Source organism: Chionomys nivalis, chromosome 4 (assembly GCF_950005125.1).
Source record: "Chionomys nivalis chromosome 4, mChiNiv1.1, whole genome shotgun sequence".
NCBI lineage: Eukaryota > Metazoa > Chordata > Mammalia > Rodentia > Cricetidae > Chionomys > Chionomys nivalis.
Window position 1 is genome coordinate 44,655,321 of NC_080089.1, and position 15,539 is coordinate 44,670,859.

General features: G+C 47.9%; 1 protein-coding gene across 5 annotated transcripts in view; it reads right to left on the reverse strand.

Moving 5' to 3' along the window:
• Positions 1–12,824, reverse strand: part of Cep164 (centrosomal protein 164) — a 65,049-nt gene extending 52,225 nt beyond the window's left edge. For all 5 annotated transcript variants that reach the window (XM_057767535.1, XM_057767537.1, XM_057767536.1 and 2 more), the window contains exons 1-3: positions 12,698–12,824; positions 6,202–6,320; positions 705–816 (exon numbers count right to left, since the gene is read on the reverse strand). In XM_057767535.1, the coding sequence (XP_057623518.1) occupies positions 705–816; positions 6,202–6,283 (194 nt within the window). In that variant the 5' untranslated portion in view covers positions 6,284–6,320; positions 12,698–12,824. The remainder of the gene's footprint in view (positions 1–704; positions 817–6,201; positions 6,321–12,697) is intronic.
• Between the last annotated feature and the right edge of the window lie 2,715 nt (positions 12,825–15,539).

Genomic DNA, 15,539 nt, shown 5'->3' on the forward strand with positions numbered 1-15,539 from the left:
GAAAATTAAAAACAGTCCATGGTCTCCCCGTAGGACAGGAGAGTGCCAGCCACACTAGCAGGTACAGGAAGGCAGCTGGCCCTAACCAGACAGCTCCCCACCCTCCATCAGGAAGGGCACTGGGACAAAACAAAGCGCTAGCTTCCAAACACAAGCTTGAGTTCTCAGCACCGGGAGTACAGTCGGAAGCGCTAACAGATTTCCTAGAAGAAAGATATGAACCTGGAGATAGTCCAAGGAGAGTCCGCTAAAAGAGCAACAGAACAAGGAGCCTGTCGAGTGAGAGGAGCCGAGAAGAGTCTGTGCCTTCGGCTAAGGAGAACAAGGTGGGTAAAATAGATGTGTGTAAGGAGAGTAAGGTGGGGAGATGGCTCAGCAGTTATGAGCGCTTGCTGCTCCTGCGGAAGACCAGAGTTTAATTCCCAGCATCCACATGGTGGCTAGCAACCATTTCTAACTACAATTCCAAGGAATCTGAAGTCCTGTTCGGGCCTCTGTAGGCACCAAGCACATACATGGTGCACACACATATATGCAGATAAAACAGTTATAAACTTACGACAGGCATGGCAGTACACATCTGATCTACACACACATATACACATGTATATACACACAGACACACACACACACACCACTGAATCCCAGAGTCAGGTCCCTCTGTCTCTGACAGGCCAAGTTAGTGAGCTACTGTAATGACTTACCATGGTTTCCAGCCCTTGGGCAATGGCGCTTCAATACCCTCCCTCGCCAACCACATCAGTTCTGGTTCCTTGATGGGGTCAATACCAATCACTCTGGCAAAGTCAAGGATTTCTGCAAAAAGATGAGGGTGAAGGAGGAAGGTGGGAGGGTAAGAGAGAGGAGGAGGGGGAGATATATAAGAAACAAAATTGAGTCAATTCTCTTCTGGATTTTCCTTTACTCGTCAAGTTCCCATAAATGATAAAATATGGTTTCTCTAAATATAAATAATAAATATACAGCACTAAATCTGGATGTGGCGGTACACATCCATAATCCTAGCACTTGGGGAGAGGCAGGAGGATCAAGAGTTCAAGGTCATCCTTGGCTCCACAGTGAGTTCAAGGCCAGCTGGGCTACTTGAGACCATCTTAATTATTAAAAAGCTTTAATAAGCAAACAGGCATACAGAACGGTTTCCTTACATCACAATTTATAAACGGCATCTAAATCAAGTCATGCTACCTCCAAACTCCCACAAATATAATCTGAAGTCACAGTTCACAAAAGGAGAGAGTAATGAAACCAAGACTCCACAGTGGGGAGGCCTCAGGAAGGACCCAGGCCACAGCCGGAACCTCACAGTGGGGAGGCCTCAGGAAGAACCCAGGCCACAGCCGGAACCATCCAGAATGAGGGCAACCTTACTAAAAGATAAACTCTCAGAAGATTTACAAGAGCTGGGCTCCAATGCACTTGGCCCTCAAGCCCCAAGTGAGTATCAACTACATATGACTGAGCTCTTCAAGGACCTTGTAAACACACAGAACATGAAACAGATAGTGCGTGTTGTGACGATGGCTTGTGCCATGTGCCACTGTAGCAGAGAGAAGGCAGTGCCTGGTTCTCTGAGGGACAGGACGGTGCCCAGCTGAGAAAGTAGATGATACTCAGGTGGCCTCTTCCCCCTCCAATGAACCCCTCTTCTGAAAGGCGATTGCCTCTCACTCAATTGCACCATATATTCTGGACTCCACTTCTGCTCTACTCCCCGAATCAGTTAGGAGAGCCCTTTGCCAGTCATCTGGAGGACAGAAGAGACTATGTACTATGATACTAAGAGCAATCTCATCTTTGGGGAAAAGGGTAGGTGATGCGTCCATTGGAACATGTCACCAGTGGCCACCAGAATAATGAAATAAACACCCAGGCTTGAGTCTAGTCCAGGCCAGACAGATAGCACCAATACAAGGCATCTCCGCAGAGAAACTGAGGGTGACATACCTGGGGACTAGGCAATAACACTTTTTCCAAAGGGCCAGCTGACACTTAACTGGCCAGAGAATGACTTATTACGTAACTTTGCCTTTTGTAGTTCTGCACAACAGAGCCAGCACAATAGACCTATGGCAAGATATAACTTAGCCCATCTGGGGACTGCCAGAAACCAACATAATGGCACAACTCAACTGGCAAGGTGGGAGAGCCATGTCACAAAGAATGTGAAACCTCACCAAGAATAGTGACTATGTGGAAGGGCACTGAATCCAGCCTGGAAACAACCAATTTCTCTCTGTAAGATCACCCCTAGGGCCGGGCGGTGGTGGCGCAAGCCTTTAATCCCAGCACTTGGGAGGCAGAGGCAGGCGGATCTCTGTGAGTTCGAGACCAGCCTGGTCTATAAGAGCTAGTTCCAGGACAGGCTCCAAAACCACAGAGAAACCCTGTCTCAAAAAACCAAAAAAAAAAAAAAAAAAATCACCCCTAGGTGGGACACAGACCAGACAATGCAGAAACAAGAACAGAGAAGGAAGTATGGCAGGAAGCACAGAGGCAGAGAAGGTAGTATGGCTCAGGCTGGTGTACCAGACGCTAGACTTTGGCAGGAAAGTTTTCATAAAAAAGAAAAAGCCCTAGAAAAAAACTTTACGAAAATCAGGCAAGGTAGCACACACCTGTGCCCTGATGCTCCAGAGGAGGAGGCAGCAGGATTACTGCCAGTCTAAGGCCAGCCTGACCTACATAGCAAGATCCCATCTAAAAAAATAAGAAAAATAAATCCCAGCATTCAGGACACAGAAGCAGGAGGATCTCTGCGAGTTCTAGGCCAGCCTGGTCTACATAGCAAGTTCCAGAACAGCCAGGAGTACAGAATAAGATGGAAGTCAAGCATCCTTTCCCCAAAGTGCTGAGGACCAGACATGCTACAGATTTCACTCCCTTTCCAGTTTTAGACTATTTGCATGGACTTTCGAGGTTAGACCCCTCATCAGAAATGTCTTATCCAAAAGGCAGATTTTGGAGCATTTTGAGATTTGAAAGAGGTGAGGGATACACAACTTGAATTTCAGGAACAATGAAGCAATGTGTGATGGTCCACATCTGCAATCCCAGCACTTAGGAGAGGGAGGCACAGCATTAGCAGTTCACACAGTGAGAGTGAGGCCGTGGAGAGATGGCTCAGAGGTTAAGGGCATTAGCTGTTCTTCCAGAGGTCCTGAGTTCAATTCCTACCAACCAAATGGTGGCTCACAACCATCCATAATGAAATCTGGTGCCCTCTTCTGGCCTACAGGCATACATACAGGCAGAACACTGTATACATAATAAATAAATAAATCTTTAAAAAAAAACAAACCATGAGGTCAGTCCGCAAGATGGCTCATCAGGTAAAGACATCTGCAGTCAAGCCTGATGACCAGAGTTCAGTCCTAGAGCCTAACATGGTGGAAAGGAAGAACTGACTCCTTCAAGTTGCCCTCTGACTTCACGACGCACACTGTATGTAGCATACACGCATGATAAATAAATGCAAAGACAAAGCAAATTTAAGTCATTCAAGAATAACACAAAAAGATGTGTGGACAGGAATACGACATTTACACTTTACAAAGATGACAGTCCCCTCTGAACCAATCCAATATTCATCTCCATGTCCAGGTATCAACAGTTCTCCCACACTGCCCTACCCAGAACTGATAGATAATCCTAGTCATGGGGCAATAAAACAAACAGACTGGCCAAGAAAATTGGAAACTTTGCAGCAAGGGTGCTTTAGCCCCACTCGGTATTATAATCTGACAGAGCCTCGGAGTGGTACCGACATGTGGCTAGAGACAGACCCAAATGCACACAGCAGCAGCCGGCCAGAAGGGGAATGAGCCATCCCACTAATGGCGTAGGAACATGAGAGAAATCAGTTCTCCTTTTGGTGGAGAAGGCATTTCTAACCATGACACAAACAGAACTCAGAAGCTATTCACCATCAGACTGATAGACAACATAAAATTACAAAATCTGAGCTGGAGAGATGGCTCAGCGGTTAAGAGCACTGGCTGCTCTTCCAGAGGACCAGGGTTCAATTCACGGCACCCACCGACAGAGGATTACAACTGTCAGTGACACCAGTTTGAGGGGTCGGTGGGCACCAGACACACACATGGTACAGAGACATATATTCAGACAAAACATACACATAAAAATAAACAAACAATCTACAAAGAATTATTTTTTATTTCTGAGTCTGGGGCTTTGCATCTGGGTTGGATCACAGAGCATGAACAACAAAAGCACAGCTGGGCGGTGACTCATATCGGTAACCCCAGCACTTGGGAGTCTGAAGCAGGACTGTTATAAATTGGATCTCAAAAAAATATTGGCGCAAGATAATTCAGCAGGTCAAGGTGCTTGCCACCAATCCTGAAGACCTGAGTCTAACTCCCGAAATCCACATGGTGGGTGGAGAGAATCGCTCTCACAAGCTGCCCTCTGACCTCCACAGGTTTACCACGATGTGCACACCATGCCACCTTCCAGCAAGTAAATGCTTAAAAAACTAATTAACAAATAGATATGAAGAATATATTCAGTATTAGAACATCTACGTGGCAATCAGCAAACACACTAGGGTAGAAGTACATCACAAGGTAAGTGGGATCCTAGACTCACAGGGGCACATGCTCTTACCCTTCTCTACCAGATCCACCAACTACCTGAGCCAGAGGCATAACTTTTGTCTATGTCCACAACTCTTCCAAATGTCAGAGCAAAGTTCAATCCTTGAACAGCAAAGCACTTCAGGGTGGAAAGGCCCGGCTCTGCCACTCAGTGCAGTGTGGAGCTACAGGAACCTCCCTGAACCTCTCTCACAGGCGGGGACAAGGACAGGACCTGACTCATGGGCTACTGTGGGGTTGCTTTTTGGGTTTTGTTGTGATTGCTTGAGAGAGGGTTTCACTATGTAGCCTTATCTGGCCTGGAACCCACTGGTAGTGACACGGCAGTGAACTATAGATCCTCCCTTACTGTCCTGCACACACACACACACACACACACACACACACACACGCGCGCGCGCGCGCGCGTGCTCTTCCTGAGAGCTGTACCTTCATATCCGGATTTAAGAGATGCTAAAACCGAACCCAGGGCTTCATGCATGCTAGGCAAGCACTCCACCAACTGAGCCACAACCTTGTCGCTTTTGTTGTTGTTTTTGAGACTATGTTGCTCAAGTTGGCCTCACTCTCATTCGGTAGTCCTGGCCTTTAACTTGTAGCAATCCTCCTGCCTTAGCCCCTTAAATGCTTAGATTGCAGGGAATGTCAACCTGCCAGCCTTAGCTTGTTCTAAAGAAATTATTAACATGTCATATTTCACAATATCACCTATACTATCTCATTAAAACCAAAATGAGGGGCTGAGGAGATGGCTCAGTGGTTAAAAGCACTGCCTGCTCTTCCAAAGGTCCTGAGTTCAATTCCCAGCAACCACATGGTGGCTCACAACCATCTGTAATGAGGTCTGGTGCCCTCTTCTGGCCTGCAGGCATACAAGCAGAATAAATATATATTTATTCTGTATAAATAATAAATAAATAAATATTTAAAAAAAAAAAAATGATCTCCAAGGTCAACAAACATTTTCTATAAAGGGCCAGATAGTAAATACTGTAAACTTTGGAGGTTATAAATCTGTCACAATTATTTGACATGGCTATCATAGCATGAAGACAAGACAATCACAGAGGACATAGAAATAAACATGGCTGTCTGCCAATAATTTGGTTTTTTGAGACAGGGTTTCTCGGTAGCTTTGGGGCCTGACTAGCTCTTGTATAAAACAAGCAAATTTTCCAACTTGGGCCCAAAGACTACAGTTTGTCATCCTGTCATTTAACCCAAATGTACTGAGCAGCCCTGAGCATGAACTAACACCGTATCTGAAGAACAAAAGCAAACCGGGGGTTAGGCTTTGCGGTTAAGAGCACTGGCTGCTCTTTCAGAGGACCCAGATTCAGTTCCCAGCACCTATGTGGTGGCTAGTAACCATCTGTAACTCCAGTTCCTGGGAATCTGATGCCATCTTCTGGCCTCTGCCGGCATTGCACACATGCAGCAAACATATGAATGGCAGGCGAAACACCCATACACCTAAGTTAATTTTTTAAAAATTGTTTAAGTAAAATCAAACATAATGTCTGCCCTCAGAGGACGATCACAACCCACCAAAGCTTCTTACCTTGCTCACTAGGGACATAGGTCTCATCAGAATCTTCCTCCAGAATCAACTGGTCACCTAAGACGAAGGGTCGTCTAGCCATGATTCAGCCTGGCGAAGCTATCTAGATCCCAGCGACCCTATCCAAAGAGAAAATCAGTGAGCTGGCCTGGAAAGGAAAGGTTGAGCTGGGTCACAGCATCTAGGCCACAGCAGACCCTGAAAACCAGCATGGCTAAGGATCCTGCCTGCAGCTCAGAGCTCCACAAACTCTGGGCCTAGGTCACTTCCCTGACTTGGCCCCGCCCAAGGTTAGAAGACACACAATGCACCACAAGCGATCTTCAAGACTAGCTCTCTACCGTGTTTATCTTGAGGACTGGAGAGATAGTTCAGTGGTTAAAAGCACTGGCTACTCTTCCAGAAGACCTGGGTTCAATTCCCCAGCACCCACGTGGTGGCTCACAGCCTTCTGTAGCTCCAGTGCCAGGGGATCTGACACCATCTTTCTGGCCTCTGCCTGCATCAGGGACACACAGAACACAAGTACATAAATGCAGGCCAACACTATTCATATACATAACACAAAAATAAATAAACCTTTGAGGAGTTTAACTTTGTATCCCTCCCAAAAATACCCCAAACTGTTGTATATGTCAGAAAACCCCAGTGACACCGAAAACACACACCCTAGGGCACAGAGAGGCCATTATAGTCAGTGATGCCCCTGTGCATGCTATCCAGGGCCAGAAGTCAAAGTGACTTCAGCACCTGCTCTGAGAGCACTAAGACAAGGACAGTTCCCACTGAAGGAGGAGGAAAGCACTCCAGACAAGGAGCGAAGGCTGACTGATGCTTGCAGGTTCTCGAGCATGGAACCATAGCATGCATGGCAGGGGCTGGACATGGAAAGTCTCACGCCCTGTAGGAAAGGAATATCACTGAGAGCTTTGGGGGAAAAAATGACATGAGGGGCCTTTTATTTAGGACAAGAACTCTAGTAAGACTGGCACGGCTGAATTGGAGAAATAAGAAACTGGTGTCAAGAAGGGCATTTGAGAAGGCTTCCGTCCCAGTGAAAGTTAACAAGGGCTTAAACTAGGGGGCAAGAAGCAGAGTAGAAAACGGACAAAGACATGGCTATTAGGCTTAATGGGGGCATGGAGGAGAAAGGGAAGAGACGAGTCCTCATGGGTTGGGCTATGTCCTTCCAGAACACTATGATCTGGCTTTATAAGAAGTAGTGTCAGGGCTGGAGAATGGCTCAGAGGTTAAGAGCACTGCCTGCACTTCCAAAGGTCCTGAGTTCGATTCCCAGCAACCACATGGTGGCTCACAAACATCTGTAATGAGATCAGGTGTCCTCTTCTGGACTGAAGGCAGACATGCAGACAGACCACTGCATACTTAATAAATAATCTTGCCAGGCGGTGGTGGTGATGCCTTTAATCCCAGCACTTGGGAAGCAGAGGCAGGTGGATCTCTGTGAGTTCCAGGCCAGCCTGGTCTACAAGAGCCAGTTCCAAGACAGGCTCCAAAGCTACAGAAAAACCCTGTCTCAAAAAAAACCAAAAATAAATAAATTAATTAAATTAAAAAAATCCTTTAAAAAAAGTAGTATCATTAAGACATAATCAACATTAAATGAGGACACAAGGATGGGGCCCTGACCTGATAGGATTACTGTTCTAAGCAAAGAAGGAGAAATCAGAGTTCTCACTCCATCACATGAAGACAAACCAAGATGGTAGCCATTTGCAAGGCAGGAGTTAGGGAGGATCTTGATCCGTGACTTCCAGCTGTTGTTTTGTTTGGTTTCATAATTTTTTTAAGATTTATTTATTATGTATCCAGTGTTCCACCTGCATGTATATCTGCAGAAGAGGGCACCACACTTCATTACAGATAGTTGTGCGCCATCATGTGGTTGCTGGGAATTGAACTCAGGACCTCCAGAAGAGCAGTCAGTGCTCATAACCTCTGAGCATCTCTCCAGCCTGGATCCCCATTGTTTAAGCCTTCATCTATCAGTTCAAGCTGACTATGAAAGGAGCTTACTTTGAAGCCAAGGTTTCCAGGCCAGAGATGCAGTGGCACCAAGTTCTTGACTGACAACTAGAGTTGTTCTCTACATACCGTATGTTATTTAGTTTGCTTGTTGACAGTGCTGGAGATCCTCATACAAGCCTGGGACTGGTCCTTTCCTCCTGGCCCTGGTCTCACCTCTAGCTCTGGACCCCACAGTTCTATCAACCTTCCCCACAGCAACTCACACACTGAAAACTAACAAAGCAGGAACAAACAGGCTGTCACAGCCCTCCCCGCCTGAGTCAGCCACCCGGGGTGTGACCAGCACAGCAGGGCCTGGCCTCTCCTGCCCACTCCTTCAGAAACCTGACTATTGCACCTGGGACCACGAGCATGCAAAGTCCTCCTGTGACAGCAAAAAGACATTCCTCTTTCCCCTCTGCCCACTAGAAAGGTCAAAGTGGCCAGGCCTGGGGCGGAATGATCAGGAATGGCGGAACCTGGCAACTCTGCATCTATCCCAGATCCTTAGAGATGTTCCTCTGACAAGCAACAGACAACCCATCAAGACCTATGACTGTGGCCTTCTGTGATCATGACACTGATCCCTTCTTCAGTCCACCAGACCCCCAAGAGAACCAGACTCTGCCCTTCTCGTTCCCACCATGCCCCCTCTAAGCAATGAAAAAAAAAAACAATGGGAGAGGGGATTTCCCTGCAAGCTGAGAGAAAATGCTCCCCACAATCAGAAGTCAGACCACCCTCCAGATACTACACCCATGCCGCTGCACTGAGTCAGAGACGGGAAGGGCCTGACTGCCACTCACTCTGAAAATGAGAACAGAGATGGACAGAAAGCAGAGCACAAATGGGGTCACCTGAGTCGTTAATCCTCTTAATTGGAAAGAAGAGAAGAGAAAAGGAAGGAGCCACAGAGGACAATGACCCAAACACCAGGTGAAGAAGCGCTTCTCAGACACAGCCTCGTGAGCACTGTACTGACCCTGTCACACAAGCTGAGAGATTTTGCACCTGAGAAGTGTGACTTATCCCTACCTCCCATCTGCGGAGATCAACAACCTGGAACAACTGGCGTCCTCAGAGGAAAGAGCACACAAGCCTCAAATGCGGTGTAGGTTTTGTCAGCTAGACACAAACTAGAGTCCTCGGGGAAGAAGGACCCTTGGCTGAGGAACTGCTTCCATCAGACTGGCCTGTGGGCATGTCTGCGGGGCATTGTCTTGATTGATGATGGATGTGGGAAGGCTCAGGCCACTGTGTTCTGTACCAGCCTGGGAACAGGGTCCTGGGTTGGATAAGAAAAGTAGCTGAAGCCAGGTGTAGTGGCACATGCCTCTACTATCGGCACCAGGTGGAGCCTGATCTGCGTTGGGTGTTTCAGAACAGCCAGGGCTACGTAGAGACACCCTAAAAATTTTTTTAAAAAGAAAGAACAAGAAAAAGAAAGGAAACAGCAGTAGCTGAGCTGAGCAAGCCATGAAGAGTGAGCCAGGAAAGCAAGCCTTGCTCCGCCATGGTCCCTGCCTCTGCTCCTGCTTGAGTTCCTCCCCTGATATCCCTTACTATATGCTGTAAGGCAAAAGAAACCCTTTTCTGGGGGCTGGAGAGATGGTTCAGAGGTTAAGAGCATTGCCCGCTCTTCCAAGGTCCTGAGTTCAATTCCCAGCAACCACATGGTGGCTCACAACCATCTCTAAAGGGGTTTGGTGCCCTCTTCTGGCCTGCAGACATATACACACAGACAGAATATTGTATACATGAAAGAAAGAAAGAAAGAAAGAAAGAAAGAAAGAAAGAAAGAAAGAAAGAAAGAAAGAAAGAAAGAAAGCCTTTTCTCCCCAAGAGGCTTTGTTGGTGGTGGTGTTTTTCACAATAGAAATAAGCCGGGGACAACTGACTATAAACAAAATTATCTGTATTTAATTACCTACAGGACAGGAGGAAACTGAAAAATCTGAATCCATGTATTTTCCGAATTTCAGACAAGTCTCCTGCTAGGAATATGTGTGGGCTGTACTATACCTTTCCGGGCATCAGAGAAATGCGGCAAGAAGAGGCCAAAGCAGGTGGGCACAGAGAAGCGAGGCAGGGAAGGTGTGAAGAAAGAATGCACACATCCCTGAGAGCTCACGGAGGTTACTTTTGAGGTGGAAAAACTTCTGTGGAGCACTTATCAAGTTTCCCTCTAGGCACTGGACTTGCGTGGCATTAAACAGATTCAGCCATCGCTCCTCCCCAGCAACTGCTGCTAAGTCAGACAGTCCCAGATAAGAGTTTCAAAACTAAACTAGGCAGGCCCACCATCTCAGCACAAGGAGGTGCGAACAGAATCCCAAGTTCACGGTCGTCCTCAGCCAGGGGAGCTCAAGGACAGCCAAGGCTATTTTAAGGCCCTGTCTCAAAAGAAAAAGAGAAAGAAAGAAGCTGGGCGGGTGGTGGTGGCACACACCTTGAATCCTAGCACTTGGGAGGCAGAGGCAGGTGGATCTCTGTGAGTTCGAGGCCAGCCTGGTCTACAAGAGCTAGTTTCCGCCAGGCGGTGGTGGCGCACGCCTTTAATCCCAGCACTCGGGAGGCAGAGGCAGGCGGATCTCTGTGAGTTCGAGGCCAGCCTGGTCTAGAAGAGCTAGTTCCAGGACAGGAACCAAAAGCTATGGAGAAACTCTGTCTCAAAAAATCAAAAAGAGAGAGAGAGAGAGAGAAAGAGAAAAGATGGGGGAGGAGGCAAGCAAGATGACTCACTTGGTACTTGCCACCAAGCCTAACAACCTGTGGAAGGAAAAAAACACTTCAAGTTGTACACACACATACACACACAAAGAAAACATAAAAGAGTATTATTTCCTATGAATTAAAATATGAGCCTGAGCCCGAGCCTGATTAATGGTGCCGACGCTGAGACCTGGAGGATGACCGTATTTACTGACAGAAGGAAACAAGTTCTAACATAGTAGCAGCAGCACAAGTACAAGCTCTGTGTCCGAGCAGGAAAGTAACAGAGATGTGGCTGGGAAAGTAACAGAGATGTTGCTGGGGAGGAGGGAAAGGACAAAGCCATGCCGAAGATCTGGCCTCTGTCATAGAGAACTGCACGTTTCCAGAACAGACTGAAACAGGAGGCCAGAAGAGAAGGAATAAAATCAGAGTGGCTGGGGCTGCCGAGATGGCTCAGCAGTTAAGGGCACTTGGTGCCCTTCCAAAGGGCTAAGGCCAGTTCTCAGCTCAAAACTACCTGTAACTCCAGTGCCAGGGGTCCACCTGTCTCTGTATCTCTAGCACTGAGGTTACAAGCATGAACCACCATGCCTGGCTTTCACAAGAGATGCTTACAGAGAAAACTCTACCATCTGAGCTCACCAGTCCCCAAAGCAAGGGAATTTAAAGAAGGAACACCAAGAACAAGGGCAAAGTGGCTTGGTGGGAAAGGGTGGAGACCACTGCCCAGCCTCCCCACTTTTCAAATAGACTGCTAGAATGGAAGGCAAGGAGCAGCTCCGACAGACGGGCTTGGGAGGGCTGAAGCTATATGCAGGGCTTCATAAAAGGCTGTCAGAAGAATTTCATAAAGGAGGCCGAAGTGATGAGATTTACAGTCGAGAAAGGTGTCTGATGGCTGCAAAGGAACTAATCAGAGAGGGGCAAGAATAGATGCACAACCGAGAAATTATGAACCATCAGTGGCTACCTAAAAGAAAAGAAGGGACCAATCCGGAGTACAGGAGAATGCAGATCTTGCGGTCTAGGTGAAGGGAGAGAAGAGAGAAAGCAAAGAGGATTTCAGCCAGTGCGTTGTGATTTTAGGCCTTCGCCATGAAACAACCCCACAGCAGACTGCCTAGAATCCGAGACATGACAGTTGCCTGCTGCCGACACTAGAATGAACGTAGACTGGCCTAAATAACTGGAGAAGCTCTCCACTGAGACAAGAAACACGCGACAGATTGATATGGATTCCAGAGAAGGTTGGAGACGATCCATAAGCAGATCTAAGCTCGTGAAGGAGGTATCAGGCCGGGCAGCAAGTACTTCGCTGAGCAGCCGGTAACTGAAGCTCTGGGTGCAATCAATCCCCAAAGCTGAAGTCCGATGAGAAGCAAGCAGGGGCCTGCAGAGGGCTGAGCTGGCACACGCACGGGAGCAAGTCACCGAGGCCAAGAAGAGGGCAGCGGTTTCGGGAGGAGATTCCTAAATCAGTGCAAAGAAAACCCAAAACTTCCCTATTGTCCATCTGGCAAAAGATGCCAAGAGCTTGATTGAGCTTGGAATAGCCCAGTTGTGGGTTACAAAAGGAGGAGCGGGGTGGGGGTGCGGGGGGTATTTTCAGGAGAGATTAGAAAGCCAGGCCGCGCACGCCCGAGGGCTCTCCTCTCCCACCTCAGTTCCCGCACATCAACACCTCGCAGCGCCTCAGCTCCCTGCAAACTCCTTGCCCGCCACGCCACCAACCCAGGCTCCGAGGAGGTCTCACCTGTCCCCAACCCGGGGTTCCCTGGGCGATGGCTCTGCGCCGCCTCCCCAGCACCACCCCGGCCCCCCCACTTCCAGGGACGCCGGGGTGTCCGGCTCCCCGCTTCCAGGGACGCCGGGGTGTTGCCCTGCAGCGACCAGCAACCACTTCCGGAAAGGCACCAACCTAGCAACTGAGAGTCCCGCCTCTACAAAGAGCCAATAGGTCGCTGACTAAGAGCCCTGCCATTGGATTGGTTGGATGTCCCGACAGCTCACGGAGGTTTTGCCCGTTGCTTCATGGAAGTTTTAGTTCAAGATAGTGGATGAACCCACCACCATCACCAAGGGGTTAAATCGACATTCAGAGATCTGAAAGTAGATAAGAGAATTTTTTCCGCGGTAGGAAGAGAGCATTCATAATACTAATAGCAATGTGAATCATCATTTAAAGACCATCATTTTATAAAGTGTGACCAGGCCGGGCGATGGTGGCGCACGCCTTTAATCCCAGCACTCGGGAGGCAGAGGCAAGCGGATCTCTGTGAGTTCGAGACCATCTTGGTCTACAGAGCTAGTTCCAGGACAGGCTCCAAAGCCACAGAGAAACCCTGTCTCGAAAAAACAAACAAACAAAAAAAAGTGTGAGCAGAATTAGGTGAACAACAGTGATTACCAATAGTCACCCCACTGACTGGGCCTTTAATAAGAGAACTATGAATGGACTGGAGAGATGGTTTGGTGTTAAAAGAGCTGGTTACTCTTTCCTTCTAATGTGTATGGTTGTGCCGGGCCTGAGGGCCTGGTAGCACAAGCATTTAGGCCGAGCACTCGGGATACAGAGGCCGGCAGATCTCTACGAGTTTGAGGGTAACCTGGTCTGCATTGTGAGTTCCAAGCCAGCTGTGGTGGCGCATGCCTTTAAGTCCCAGCTCTTGGGAGGCAAAGACAGGAAGATCTCTATTAAGTTCGAGGCTAAACTGGTCTACACAATGAGTTCTAGAATAGCCAGGGCTACACAGAGAAAACTTATCTTGATAAACGAGAGAGAGAGAGAGAGAGAGAGAGAGAGAGAGAGAGAGAGAGAGAGAGAGAGAGAGAGAGAGAGAGAGAGAGAGAGAGAGAGAGAGAGAGAGAGAGAGAGGTATTAAGTGTTTGGTCTACATTTGTCTGTACCTCTGGTGGTGCAGTCCTAGTCCCCATGGAGGCCAGAAGAGGGCCTTGGAGCCTCTGGAACTGGAGTTATAAGCCATTGTGCGCCACCTTGTGGGTGCTAGGAACCAAATCTTGGTCCTCTGCAAGAACAGCAAGTACTCTCAACACTTGAGCCTCTTCTCCAGTCCTACTGCTAACTTTCAAAACTAGTCCCTTGGGCTGGAGAAATGGCTCAGTGGTTAAGAGCACTGACTGCTCTTCCAGAGGTCCTGAGTTCAATTCCCAGCAACCACATGGTGGCTCACAGCCATCTATAATGAGACCCAGCGCCCCCTTCTGGCATTCAGGCACACATGGAAGGAATGTTGCCACTAGAGGCTAATCCTACGAGGAGGTGGTGTCTGGATTCATGGTAACCTTTATTCTCACCACAGATGAAAAACATCACCAGTCCTCCTCATCACCATCTTTAAAAATGTCCCCAAGGGACCAACAGACTTGGAAGGGATGCCCAAGGTTGTCAGACCTAACCTCACCACAGACCTAACTAAACACTAAAAAAAGATGTCTGCTTGCCTCCACATTCTGGGGTTAAAGGTAGGTGACACTACTAGGCGGTGGTGACATGACCTTTAATCCCAGCAGAGACAGGCAGATGTCTGTGAGTGTGAGACCAGCCTGGTCTACAGAGCGAGTTCTAGGACAGAGATCCGCCTGCCTCTGCCTCCCAAGTGCTGGGATTAAAGGCGTGCGCCACCCGCCCAGGTCAAAAATATTTTTTTAATTTACCGTCTAAAGCTGAATGGTGGTGGCACTTGCCTTTAATCCCAGTAGGGGATAGGGGGTTGATGGGATGGCGGGAAGGCAGGCTGAGGCAGGTAGATCTCTGTGAGTTCCAGGCCAGCCTAGTCTACAAAGTAAGTTCCAGGACAGCCTGGGGTGTTACATAGAGAAATCTTGTGGGGGGGGGGGAGATTACAGTCTAACATATTACCAGTAATAGAGGAAGGGAGGGTAGAGGGAAGAGGAGGAAAAAATGGGTAAACGTGACACTTAAATATTATTGGGATTTTACTTGGTTGATTGGTTGGGTTAGGCTAGGAGTTCTGTTTTGTTATTTTTTTGTTTTTGATTTTTGACTGCCCTGGCTGTCCTGGAACTCATTCTGTAGACCAGGCTGGCCTGGAACTCTCAGAGATCCACCTGCCTCTGCCTCCTCGAGTGCTGGGATTAAAGGAGAGCACCACCATGCCCTACTTTTAAGTTTTCTTTTTAATTATGTGCATGTGTGTGGTCTGTTTGTGAGTTTGTACAAGTGAATAAAGGTGCCTATGAAGGCCAGAGTGCTAGATAGCCCTGGGGCTGGAGTTACAGGGAGCTGGGAGCTGCCTGATGTGGGAGATGGGAATTGAACTCCTGTCCTCTGCAAGAGCAGTGAATGCTCTTAACTACAGAGCCATCTCTGGCCCAGGTTGGTCCTGAACTCCCCATCTTCCTGCCTCTACCTCCAAAGTGTATTCTATCACACTAGCTAGTGATGGGCTTCAATTTACATTCCCTCACTATTAGTAAAGTTTGTAATATATGAATATTGCCCATTTGAATTTCTTCTGTGAACTACTTCTCTATATTCTTTATATCCTCTATATTGTTTGGACAGTTTCATTGTGTATTGTAGCCATTAACCCTTTGTCTCCCCATAGTGTGGC